This window comes from Peromyscus leucopus, chromosome 18 (assembly GCF_004664715.2).
Source record: "Peromyscus leucopus breed LL Stock chromosome 18, UCI_PerLeu_2.1, whole genome shotgun sequence".
Classification (NCBI taxonomy): Eukaryota; Metazoa; Chordata; class Mammalia; order Rodentia; family Cricetidae; genus Peromyscus; species Peromyscus leucopus.
Genome location: NC_051078.1, coordinates 34,624,329 through 34,637,173, shown reverse-complemented (window position 1 = coordinate 34,637,173; position 12,845 = coordinate 34,624,329). Strand labels below are relative to the sequence as shown.

Here is a 12,845-nt window from a genome sequence, read left to right as displayed (position 1 = left end):
ATAGATTTCCTGGTTCATGAATGTGTATGAGACTGTGACCTGATATTAACCCCAAGTTCCAAAGCCAGTCCCATTGGGCATACTCATAAATGCATCTAACCATTCAGTGCCCACACAAGAAATGTGTAAATTCAGTTACTTTGCTGATTATGTGCCCATTTGCAAGCACACCCCCCCCCCTTGAAATCTGGCACTGGAAATATAGCCAATAATAAAATTGTCTAAATGGGTAATATTTCTTGCTTATTTACTGATGACAGTCAGTACGGATTTTCATTCCAGGTCCATGACCTACTGTAGGTCTCCTCAAAGCCCGCAGCGGTATTTAAACCTGGTGGCTCAAAGTAAAAGCTTTGCCACTAGATAGTGACATCCATGAAATAAGTCCTGGTCATAAGTCGAAAGCAATCACTGGCACCCTTGCCTACCTCTTTCCCAGCTGTTAGGTAGATGTAAATGTCCTTCACGGGATGAGGGACAAGCTTGTAGAACACAGGTGTTTCTTCTTTAATTTCGTAGATGACCTCTGGACAATTTGAAGTCAAATTCTCACCGAGAACAACCTTTTGTTTAAAAAAAAAAGAAAGAAAAGAAATATCATTTCTCTTCACTATCCCGAATATTAGGATAGTAAGAGCCATAGCTTAACCCTGAAGTCAGGTCTTTTCCTACTCAGGTACCACCTGTAAGCACCCCGCAACTCTGAAAAACTCACCACTGGATACACAACCAATCATAAAATGGTCTAGCCGGGCAGTGGCGGCACATGCTTTGAATCCCAGCACTCGGAGTCAGAGGCAGGTGGATCTCTGAGAGTTCGAGGCCAGCCTGGTCTACAGAGAGAGTTCCAGGACAGTCAGCACCGTTAGAGAAAGCCAGTCTTGAAAAACCAAAAATAAAAATAAAATTGCCTAAATAGGTAATAGTTCTTGCTTCATTTATACATATACACATATGTATATGCAGATATAGATACACAATACATATGTGTATATGTATAACTGGGTGAGAGAATATATTCCTTAATCATCCTCTAAAGACTCTATCTTCGACAAGGTTGACAATACCAAGTACAGTGTTATCTGTCTGGGCAGGAGACAAAGTCACCAAAACCTCACAGACAGCCACACTCCAATTCTGGGGCAGTGTTCTCACATATGGAGGCTTGGATCCATCCTTTCTGACCAGACCTGGCTCGACCGGAAACCACAAGTAACAGCTTCCTCAGCATCATGCCAAGAGTGACCTTGAAACCAAGGCGCTGTCTGCTTGACATACATTTGCATGGCTTAATCTGTGGCTCCTCGTGGTTCTACATAGTCGTGCATATTTTAAAGGAACCCTGACAAGTTCACTGGGATAGACAAGTATGGACGTGTTTACATATAAAATAGAAGCAGGTGTGAATCAGTATTCTGTAGTTTGGCAATTAGACACCTGAGCGTCATTCATTTTCAGTCAGCAAACATTTACCGATCGCCCATATCCTGTTTGGGGTGTAGGGAAAGAGCAGTGAACACAATGGGCCATGGGGCAGAGTAGATCAGGGAAAGATGTCCTCCCTCAGGAAACGGGGTTCACTGCATGGGGGGGATGGATGGGAGCCTCATCTGTAAACTTGGATTAATGATTGCCCAATACAATTGAACATGATGAGTGAGATAAAGTGGAGGAGAATGCAGGTTCTTGGTATGTTTTGTTGTTTGTTTTGTTTTGAGGCAGGGTTTCTCTGTGTAGCTTTGGAGCCTGTCCTGGAACTCGCTCTGCAGCCCAGGCTGGTCTTGAACTCACAGAGATCCGCCTGCCTCTGCCTCCCGAGTGTTGGGATTAAAGGCGTGCGCCACCACCGCCTGGCTCATGGTTGGTTTTTTAAGGAGAACGGCACTGATTCAGAAGCCTACAGGAGTCATCTACGTTGTGGACGAAACATGTCTTTCGCTTTAATGTATTCATTTTAATGTGTCTGTATGGATGTCTGGGTACCCTCTGTGTGCCTTGTGCTCACAGAAACCAGAAATGGACACTGGATCCCTTGGGACTAGAGTTACAGATGGTTGTGAACCACCGTGTGGGTGCTGGGAATTGAACTCGCGTCCTCTGGAAGAGCAGCCAGCACTCTTAACTGCTGAGACATCTCTCCAGCGCAAAACACGTTTGTTTGGGTTTTGCTGTGTTTTATTTAAAAAGGCCCAGTCAGAGCAGAGTCCCTAAAGTAAGAGGAGGCTGATGTGAGCAGAGCAGGGTGGAGAAGGGTGAGCAAGGAAATAATGCGATAAAGCGGAGGACTCGGGTTCTTCAGTAGGCGTAGATCCGGCCTTTACTCTGCAGGGAGAGAAGCCACCATGGAGGACATGGAGCCGAAGTGTGACAAGGCACAGTGAGGTAGGGCCCATGTGTGCAAGAAGGTCAGATGAGCTGTTACTGCCATCTTGGAGACTTGGGATGGGGACCTGGGTTAGACCTGGCTTTGCTAATGAGTGGCTGTGCCACTCTGAACTAATACCTTATTTAACCTCTCAGACTACCATTTCTTCATCTATAAACCAGGACTAATAATGCCTAACTTTGTAGGTAAGAATCCCGAGATACTTAACATGTAATCGGTACCCAATGCATAATAACCTATGACTAGACTGCAAGTTCCCTGTGGGTAGGGACCATATTCTAATCATCCATCTGTTTACCAGTTTATCAGCCCAGGTCAGTACTCTAAAAAGTGACGGCATCAACTTTCTTGTCAGTTGGAAGACATCCAGATATATCACCTAACTCACATGTTTATTAAAAGTTTTTTTTTAACAATTGTAACCATTTTTCTGTGTATTAGGACGCAGGGTGAGGGTGTGGGCATGTGAGTATGGAGGTCAAAGAACAACGTGTAGGAGATGGCGCTTCCCTTCCATTGTGTGGGTCCCAGGCATTGAACTCAGGTTGCCAGGCTTAGCAGCAAGCTCTCTTACCTCCTAAGACATCTCATAGGCCCAATGCTCACATTTCTACCACAGTGGACATTAGTCATGTGACGTATGTGTCTTGAAAAAAAAAATAACACCTAAGATTCTTTTTTGGACAAAGCTACATTCGTGTATCTACTGAACAGTACTCCCAAAATACCAATATGGCACCTTGGCATTTTCTGTTTCATTACTAGCTCTTATCTATCAGCTGGGCACAGGGAGCAGCTTCCTGTAGCTACCGACCCTGGTACTGCTTCTGAGTCCCAGCGACTTGGTCCAGCTCATCAGCCGACCACTCAGCCACTGTGGCGGCGGCTCAGCAACCCAATATATGAAATATGACTTTTAAAAAATCCCCTTTTAAAACAGCAGCAGCGAGGTCTCGGGGGAGTGGGAGAGATCTATGGCTCATTTGAAAATGACCCTGGAGCCGCGCTTGGCAAGATGGCAGCCGCTAACCACACAGGGCTGTTTCCATACAATGGAGAGTTTCATTTCTCCCTCGTTCTAGCCGTATCTCAAGTGCTCAGTAGCCACCCACAAGCTAGCGCCGCCACACTGGTGCAGATGTGAAGAGCTCCCATCCTCCCATCGGCACACAACGTTCTCCTGAACAAGGCTGCCCTGAAGAAAAGAGCTGAGTGGCCGGAACCGAGGGGGTGGGCAGGCACTGAGCCTGTAAGTGGCCGTCTTGCCGGGATCTGCCTAACTCATAACTAACTCATAAGCTACCCTAGGACTGAGCTCGGAATTTAGACAGCTGCCGTGGTTGGTTCTGGAAAGGGTGGTTCGGGAGGAAAGAGAGGAAGCAAAAAGATTGACAGAAAGATGCTCCAGTAAGCCTCAAGGGAGGTCGCTGCTTCAGGAAGGCATCCCATCAAACGCATCCCTCCCTCGGGAAGGCTTCCTGTACCACATTCCCAACGCTAACCCTCAGCCTGAACCAATTCAGATCTTCCATGCTAATGTCCACATAGCCGAGGAAGAAGTCATAGAATCAGCTAAATGGCATGGAAGCAAACAAAATCCTCAAGGGGAGGCGCTGTGGGACCCAGAACCTGGCTTTTCAGTAAGCCAGTGGGAGGGAACAAAGTGTGTGTGTGTGTGTGTGTGTGTGTGTGTGTGTGTGTATGGGGAGGGGGATGCTTTAGGTAAGAGGCAACCAAATGTGCCCCAGACACCAATTTGAACCAAATAATTTTAAGTGTATTTTTAATCAATTGTGAAATTTCAGCTATATTCAGTAGATAATCCTAAGGAATTACGGATAATTTTGTTAACTGTGATAATGACATTGCAGTCACAGTTGGGAACATGATAATAATTTCTCAGAGAGGCATAATGAAATGCATTGGGGTAAATGTCATAGTGTCTGGAATTCGCTTTAAAATCAGAAGAGGCATAAAGTAATCTAGAAAAAAACAGCATCACTCATCAGTGTTCGGTAAGTCAGGAGCCTCGAAGCAGCCTTCACAGGGTCGCAGGTCATCTACTCTTGAGGCACAGCTGGTGTAGACAGGGAGAGGTATGGCACAAATCGGTTTACTTGACACCTTGAAGATGAGGCACCAGCATCCTCCAACATTCCCAATTAAGGCAGGGACGCCTTTCTTTCCTAAAAAATAATGCTACCAGATAGGCTTTGCCGGGGCTTACCAACAATTTCCTAAACAAGCTCCTTGGCATGGCCTGCTCACCGTAGATGCTAGGTGTGAACAGGCATGTGTCCCGGGTGGTGGAATTAAGATCCCTCTGCCAGACAATCTAACATTATTCATGAAAATTATGAAGCATGTATTCTTGGATGCTGAAGCCTCCGTGTGTGTGTGTGTGTGTGTGTGTGTGTGTGTGTGTGTGTGTGTGTTGACATATGTTCACTGTAGCATCCTGTTATCAGTAAAAGTCTAAAACTACCTAAATATCAATAATAGGGAATTATGTAAACAATAGGGTTATGTAAACAATAGTATAAAAAACAAATTGGGTTATGTAAATAGCAGTGTAAAAAGTAGAGTACCCTTCGGCCATCAAAAAAACCCCAAAAAAACCAGAAAGCGATTTTATTGTTCATATAGTTAAAATGTTATAGCAAATATGTAAATACAACTGTTTCTACACACATATGTATGTTTAACGTGTTATGTGTTTGATAAAAATGGGGGAGAGGAAAGGCTATCCTGTTTTGCTTGCAGATATAGGCAAGCTCTCGTTAGGAAGCTTCCTACGAAACTTCTTTCATTGGTTGCTCTGGGAGCCTGGAATGGGAAGTTGGGAATGGATGGTTTTCACTCTGTTTACGTACTCTCTTGGTTCTTTAGTGTTTTAAATAATGTCCATGAATTATCTTCAAAAATAAAGACCTGAGGTCAGGCGTGGTGACACACACCATTAATTCCAGTACTAGGGAGGCAGAGGCTGGCAGATCTCTCTGAAGTTTGAGACTAGCCTAGTCTACATCGGGAGTTCCAGGCCAAACAGGACTACACAGTGAGATTCTGTCTCAATCAACCAACCAACCTACAGATAAATAAATGCACTTAAAATGTAAAAATTTTCGAAGGTGAGTGGGTCAAACTGCTTTTCTTTTGGCCAGATTATGTAAACAATGACGTCCACACCCCAGAGAGAAAAACAACGGGAAGTTTTCATTTTTATTCCAAAGGTCCCAAATGCACCACACCAAGAGGCTGGGACATCTGCTTGTGCGGTCTCATCTCTCAGAGAGGAGCACAGGTTTCTCCTGACATCTCCCAGCCCACCCAGACCAGGGCCCAGGGACCTCAGGGACTTTCAGTTGTGGAGTGCCTGAGGAGATCCACACAGAGAAGAAAAGCCACAGAGACTAGAGCCAGGGGGGATATTCCTCTTTGGCCCAGTTTAGCTGGGCAGCTTTGGAAGAAGAACAGGATCAGAGGAGCAGTACAGGAAGGAACCGTGAGTCACAGCCAGCCCAAAATGGGTGGAATTTTGCATAAGAGTAACCTCATCCAACTCACACAACACGCTGCTAGGGCATGATGCGGATTTTTATTTATTGCTTCTAGCATACGACCTTAATATAGATCTAATCTGAAGTCACTCTGCCTCCTCCGTGAATGTTCTTACATTCTCCTCATCATCCTGCCTCACCTCCTCTGAGGAGCTCTCCCGGATCGCCTGCCTCTGCACTGTGCACACTGTCTTTTGTTCCCCATCCCTCTTGTGTTCTTCTCGGCACATAACTTCTCTCTGAAATGACTTTATTGTTGGATAATTAATGGACTTGTTTTATGCCTTTGCTCGCCCGACACACTCACCAGGCTTCTCTCTCCGGCTCACCTTTGTAGCAGCTCTTTTGAGATAGGTGTCTCACGATGTAGCCCTGGCTGTCCTGGAACTCACGATGAACACCAGGCTGACTTCCAACTCACAGAGATCCTCCTGCCTCTGCCCCCACCCCCACAAGTGCTAGGATTAGCATACATAGCTCTTTGGGGGTCACCTTGGTACCCAAGTCACCAGAACAGTGCCTGGTAGAGAAAAGGCTTCAGAAAAAATATTGCTTAAATGAAATGCTACTCTGTTAGCATTTAAGAATTTGTAAAGCTCGTCCTATTCTTTCAGCCAAAGCCCGTGTAGAAAACAAATGTTCCCTGGTGGAGAATTTCAGTTCATGTCAACATGCTGTTGCTCTTGACATCTTCCTGAAGCCTCGTGGTAGGCTATTAACTAGCCCTGAGATTTTTGCTGCATGCAAAAAAACTCCCAGGCATGCTGCTAAATTTAAACGGGCAGCGATTTCCACACCACACAGTCACAGGACAGCTCCATGCCACATGGTGGAGAAGATGAAGAGAAAAACAAGAGAAAAAAAAAAACTAAGCAAAACATTCTTTCTTTGTTCCTGTATGATTGTCATGAGATAGAAAAGCCATGTTCACAAAGCTAAGATGTTTTAAGCCAAACTTATTTTACCTTCTCTGAAGCTGGTCAGTAGCAGAGTAAATCAGCCATTTGTCTTGTTTATTCTTTCACTAAAATGGTTTTTGAGAAATGCTGGGAAGGAGGCTTCCCTAGACACACAAAGCGGTTATCTAATACTGTGTAGCGGGCCTCAGTAGTTAGGGAAAAATAAAGATTAAGCAGGAAGATGAGGTGACTCTCCCGTTTCCAGTCTATTTACTTCATAGTCATGTAGCAAGAGAAGGACGTGGCCTGAACTCCAAGTTCCAGACTTGTATATTGCTTGAGAGTAACTGTTCCAAGTCAGGGCGTTCCCAGACTCACAAGCTGGAAGGTGTGAAATGGAGTGAACCGGAAATAAGCTTCCTATGACATTTTACACAGCCAACCATGGGCCCATTTCCTGTTTGGTACATTACCTTTGCCCAGCTCTCCTCCTGTGCTCCGGGCCCGTCCTGGGTTCTTTTTTTTCCCCCCCTATTTTTACATTCTGTGGGGAATACTAAAATATTTCATTTTAAAACTCTCTCATACGTCCACTTGACAACCTTACCAGCCAGAGGCCCAGTGAGATCCTCCGGGAATTTCTAGATGAATTCTGGAATTGACTTGACTTGACTCCATGGTTTGGGAAAATGAAAAGCCACTTGTAGGAGCAGAATCTTGACAGAGCTGGCAAGGTTGCCATTTCTGATGAAGCATGTGAGAAATACCCTTTTGCTGGCTGTGGGGACCCAGCACGACATAGCTTCCTGGGCCTTGCACAGGACCTCAGCGCCAAGGAAGTTGGGAAACCCAAGTCTCCTGTGGGGGCAGGGGCACTCAAACAATGTGAGCACAGAATGTTTACTGTTCCTCAAAAGGAGCCCCCCTGGAGAGAATCCGGGTTCTACTGGGGGTACAGAGGTCCCCTGGAGCCACCGGCAGCCTCAAGAAGAGAGGCTCATCCCTCAGCTGCCAGAAACTGTCCCCAAATAGGAACAAACTAAAAAACCACAGAAACCATAGCCCCTTCTCCGGAAACCTCAAATACTGTTGTCTTGGGATCAACCCAGACACCCCAGTATCAGACAGAAAAGTTCACAGCTCGGCTCAAGCCCTCTGTCAAGCTCTGCAGAGTCCATTTAAACTGTAAATGCAGTTTTGCTGGAGGATAAAAGCTTGGACTCTGGGGACAGATTTTTTTTTTTCCTGTTCAAATCACCTTGAACCAGCTACCTTACTCCCTAAAGCCCCCGGATTTCTCATTGATAAAGTGGGGATGGCCATAGTATTGACTCCTAAGGATTAAATGAATTAACCCATGCAGATGCCGATTCGGACGGCAGGTGCACAGTACGAGTTCAGAAATGCTGGCTATTATCATTCCTCACCCGCTACCTCCTTATCTTTTAGGCTTGTAAGAAAGGTTAATGGGCATGCAAAAAGTTACAAATTTCAAATTTCATGCACATTTCCTTATTACTTATTGTGCCACCGGGAAAGGCTCAAACTCTTCCCACTCCGCCCTTGAGATAAGGAGAATGTTCTACATGCAACAGAGTCAGCCCAAAGGAATCCGAACCACATGGCAGACTCTTCCACAGTTGGAGAACGACATGGCATGTGTTCCCAGGATGGCATACCCCATGTGACACGTGCCATGTGGATTTCCAAACACTGAGTTCGGAGTCGGCACACTTTCAGCTGATTTCAGTGGAGAGGCTGACAACTTTAAAAAAAAAAATGATCACATAGAATGGTATTCAGAAAGGATGCAAAAAATGGAGAAACGGTGAGGGTATGGGGGGGGGGGCACGACCTGCCATATGACCACAAAACACCTGCTGAGAAATGGGTAGGGTAGGACCTTTGAGTTCCACATTTTTTCAGTTTCCCTACCATTTCATAAAGGCAGAAGGCAGGAGAGTAATAAGGCACTAGCAAACCATAAAGGCTCCAGGTTTTTCAGGGCTCATCATCGAAATCTTACCTTTGGAGGTAGTACCGTCTTCCTGGAGAGATGGTGTGTGTGTGGAGGGTATCTTTAAAGACACTTTTAAAAAACTGATGCAGAATCTCGGCTCAAGTTCAAAATTGTGTTCCCATAGAACAGACCATGGTAGAGCTATTTAAGAATCCTGTTTACAAAGGGTTTGCAGCAGCATTTTAATATAAGCCTCTTCCCTCATTAGCTGAAGAAAAGGAGGAGCAGAACTGGATTGGGCCTGACCTCAACTATGTAAAAAAAAGGAATCCAAAATGCTGACAGCAGTTGCCTCGACATGACGCAATTAAGGATCATTTTTTTTTCTTTGCCTTCCTCCTAGCTTCCTCACTACCCCGCAATTCTCTACGTGAGCCCACAGATCTTTCACAAGCAGTGGGGGGAAGAATTATTTAAATAGCGTGAGGTTTAAAATGGCACCAAATTATATTAAAACTCCATGAGGTTTGCAGAGATTTAAGAAGTCAGGTTTTTACTGGTGGTGGTAAAAACGGCAACTGGCTGCCGGATGCCTGCCTCACACCCAGCCGGGCATAGACTACGGTGCCTGGCACATGTCAAAATGCCTTCGCCTCTTGATCACTGCGAAACTGATGAGTCAGGCTGTGGGTGATCCAAGCCCTTTCTTCTCCTCCCCCCCTGTCTGTATCAGGCTGGGGTTTTTTTTGTTGGTTTGTTTGTTTGTTTGGGTTTTGTTGTTGTTGCTGTTGCTCATTAGTACCTCCATATCGCAGCTTAGAAGCCAAGCCTGTGTCTATCAGCGTTCAGCTTCTCTATCAGATCTGGAGAGAGTGTGGTAAGGGGGGAAGTGAGATGCTTTTGAACAGAGGGATCTGGGGGTTATCTGTGCCCCGATCCTGTTCTTTTTTTTTTTCCGGGGGTGGGGAGGGGTGTCTCCAAATAATCTCAAGGGCTCCATCCGAGGATACAAGAGGGAGTCAGAAGGGAATTACCATCCTGTCCATGTGTGGGGCGGGAAGGGAGACAGCAGGCTTTCAGCCCTCACTATGTCCTGCTGTGGGAGGGAACTGTCCCAAGAGACAGAGTCGGGGGGTGGGGGTGGGGTGGGGGTGGGGGGGGGGGGGGGGGGGGGGGGTGGGGGGAGGTTGATCACCAAGAAGTAAACACAGGGTGAGGTCAGAGGTCAGAGGTCCCCCCAACTGTAGGAACCTCAGCAGTCCTGGAACTCCCTCCCAACACACCCTCCACTTGCTGAGAGCCCCCAAGGGAGGTTCCTAGAAGCTGGGGCCCAGGGGGCAAGGTCCCTGTAGCTGGAGGGAGATGAATCCAGCCTCCAAAGTCGTTCCAGGTTCAAATCCCTGAGCTGCCCTTTCGTAACCTTGGCCAATCACTCAACAACTCTAGGCCTCCATTCTCCCATCCTGTAAAATGGGACTGTGAGAGCGCTGAATTAGTTAGAGACAGAGGTAGAGGGACTTAACATGCAGGAAACACTATAAACATGTTAAATCAGGGCTGGAGAGATGGCTCAGTGGTTAAGAATACTGACTGCTCTTTCAGAGGTCCTGGGTTCAATTCCCAGTGCCCATGTGGCAGCTCACAACTATGTGTACCTCCCGTTCCAGGGGACCTGAGACCTCCACGCAGATATACAAGCAGGCAAAACACCAATGCAGATAAAATAAAAATAGAAAAAAAAAATTGTTAAGCCACAAATGAAAACAAAATGCCAATCTATCCTTGTTAAATGAACCCTAAAATGAGACTACAGATGGAGGTCTTGAAGGGGTACCCCATATAGATCCTGAGGACAGCAAGACTTAATCTCAACTGCCTCTCAATTAGCAGCATGAAGCTGCCGCTTGGCCCCATCCCCTGGCTTCCAACAAGGCTGAAGCTCGGACAGCTCCACACAAATGGCTGAACTGAACCCCAGGACAGGGAAGCCAGGCCGTCCCATGGGGAACTATTTATAGGCAAGTGTTCCTTCACCTCCGATTCTCCATGTGACAGTCTGGTAGGCTCAGCTTGGGGAAACGGTGTTCTTGTCAAAACACTTGTCAAAAACATCCCAAATCTGAAGAGATAATTGGTAAGGAGACCCAGGGAGGATGGATAGAAATTTCTTCTGCGGGGTTAATGGGCCTGATTGGCCTGACCAGGTTAGTATGTCCACGGGCATCCCTGGGTGACAAGTGTGTGCGGACTGATGAGCATCTACCTCTCTTTCCCCAGTTAATGAAACCAGCCCAACAGGAAAGATGATCAATGTATATTTTAAAAGTATGTGTATACAAACAAATTCCCTCCCATATGTTACTGGGTTCCCTCCAAAGGAAACAGATTCAATCAAATGCCTACCCAGCACTCGGCACCGTGTCAGGCTGAGGGAATTCATGGCCCCCTTTACAGGAAGCTTGAAATCAAGTTGGCAGGGCAAACATGGACCGCAGAGGCTAGGTATCAATAACAAAAACGAGTCAAAACAATAACAAGTCAATAACAAGTCAAAAGATGATGCTAGCGGTGAGTAGCTCAGGAGACAAGGAGAACAAGGTACCTCTGGGAGCTTGGACACCATCAAAGAGAAAGTGGAGTCTGTGCCCAATACAGAAGGACTCAGTGAATCACAGAAAAAAAGGGAAAAGAAATCAGGCTGAGGGTAGGTATGATCAAAGGAGTACACAGTGACATGTATCCAGGCTTGGTTGGAGGGAGGCTGTAGGTGTGAGGACAGTTACAGGCCATCAGAAGAGGAAAGGGTTTTCTGGCGTGTCTAGTATAATCTCATTTTACAGTTGGAGAAATGGAGGCTGAGAGAGGCTAAATGAACTGCCTAAAGGCACAGCTAGCCGAGGAGGGGCAGCCGCTGGGAAAACAGGCCTGCCAGTATTCAATTACGAGTCTGAGCTGAGAGGCCACTGACGGGCTGCCGAGAGAGGGCAAGCGGTGTCTAGGGTAAAGGACACAGTGCGGATCCCGGCTACAACCGGTACTGGAGGCCACCGGAGACATGCAATTCATGCTTGCTAATGACATTGATAAGATGGCCCCTGGGTAATTTCAGATGAGTCTCTTGGGGTTCTGATCTGGCTTTCTCCTCCTCTCTACTCTCCCTCCCCCAGGTGAATTTAAAAAAAAATTTCTCAACTTGACCAGGGATCATCCATATGGTGGTGGGGGAGAATAGTCCTATGAAATGGAAGTCCAGGGGAGTCTCAAAGGATTTCAGATCTCTAACCTCTCCTTGGCATGTATAGGTACAAAGGGCAGAAAACAAACCCCCTCTGTGGGTGGTGAGCGGGCTGTGGGGAGGGTACACCTGTTTTTTTTTCTTCTTCTTTTTCTTCTTTTCATGCCTGCAATGGCTCATCTCTTTGAAGTTGTGAGAAATCAGGTACTTTGTACGTTTCCAGTGCAAAGGAGAGAGAACTAAAAGGTTAAATGTGTCAGGGAGGTGAGTCAGGGATGAGGTAGAGGCTAGACCTGCATTCATCTCACCCAGCAGCTATGAGTAAGGAAAGGGGCGTGTGTGGCTCATTCCCAGAGGGCAGGTGGCTGGTGCCCATGCCTCGTTACAGGCTGAGGGTGGTGAGGGAGAAGAGGGACGACATACAGGTCTCTAAAATGTCCCCCAAGCCTCGTCAGGGCAGGGGTCTCTACGGTACTAACAAAGCAATGTCCGGGGCACAGGCTTGTGTAGAACTCAGCAGCAGGAGGGGAAATTAAAAACAGACAGGTACCAAGTGGATCTTATTAAAATTAGACATCTGAAGAACCACAGAGAAACCAACCTTAAGTAGCTGGCCGTCCCCAGTCCCCAAGAACAAAACAGTCCTGTTCATCACCATGGTGCCATACACAGATGTCAGGTCAGAGTGGATCAGCGTAGATGATGCAATTGGCTGGACCTGTTCGGGCCGATCATTTTCTTTCTGCACAGAAATGAGCAAATAAGGAGAAAAAAAAATCATCATTTTTTAAAAACCTAAGCACTT

At 46.4% G+C, this 12,845-nt stretch overlaps 1 protein-coding gene across 1 annotated transcript in view; it reads right to left on the bottom strand.

Moving 5' to 3' along the window:
* Plxnc1 (plexin C1) overlaps positions 1 to 12,845 on the bottom strand; it is a 152,525-nt gene that overhangs the window by 119,434 nt on the left and 20,246 nt on the right. The window contains 2 exon segments of the mRNA XM_028855702.2: positions 429 to 563; positions 12,642 to 12,782. Of these exon segments, the coding sequence (XP_028711535.1) occupies positions 429 to 563; positions 12,642 to 12,782 (276 nt within the window).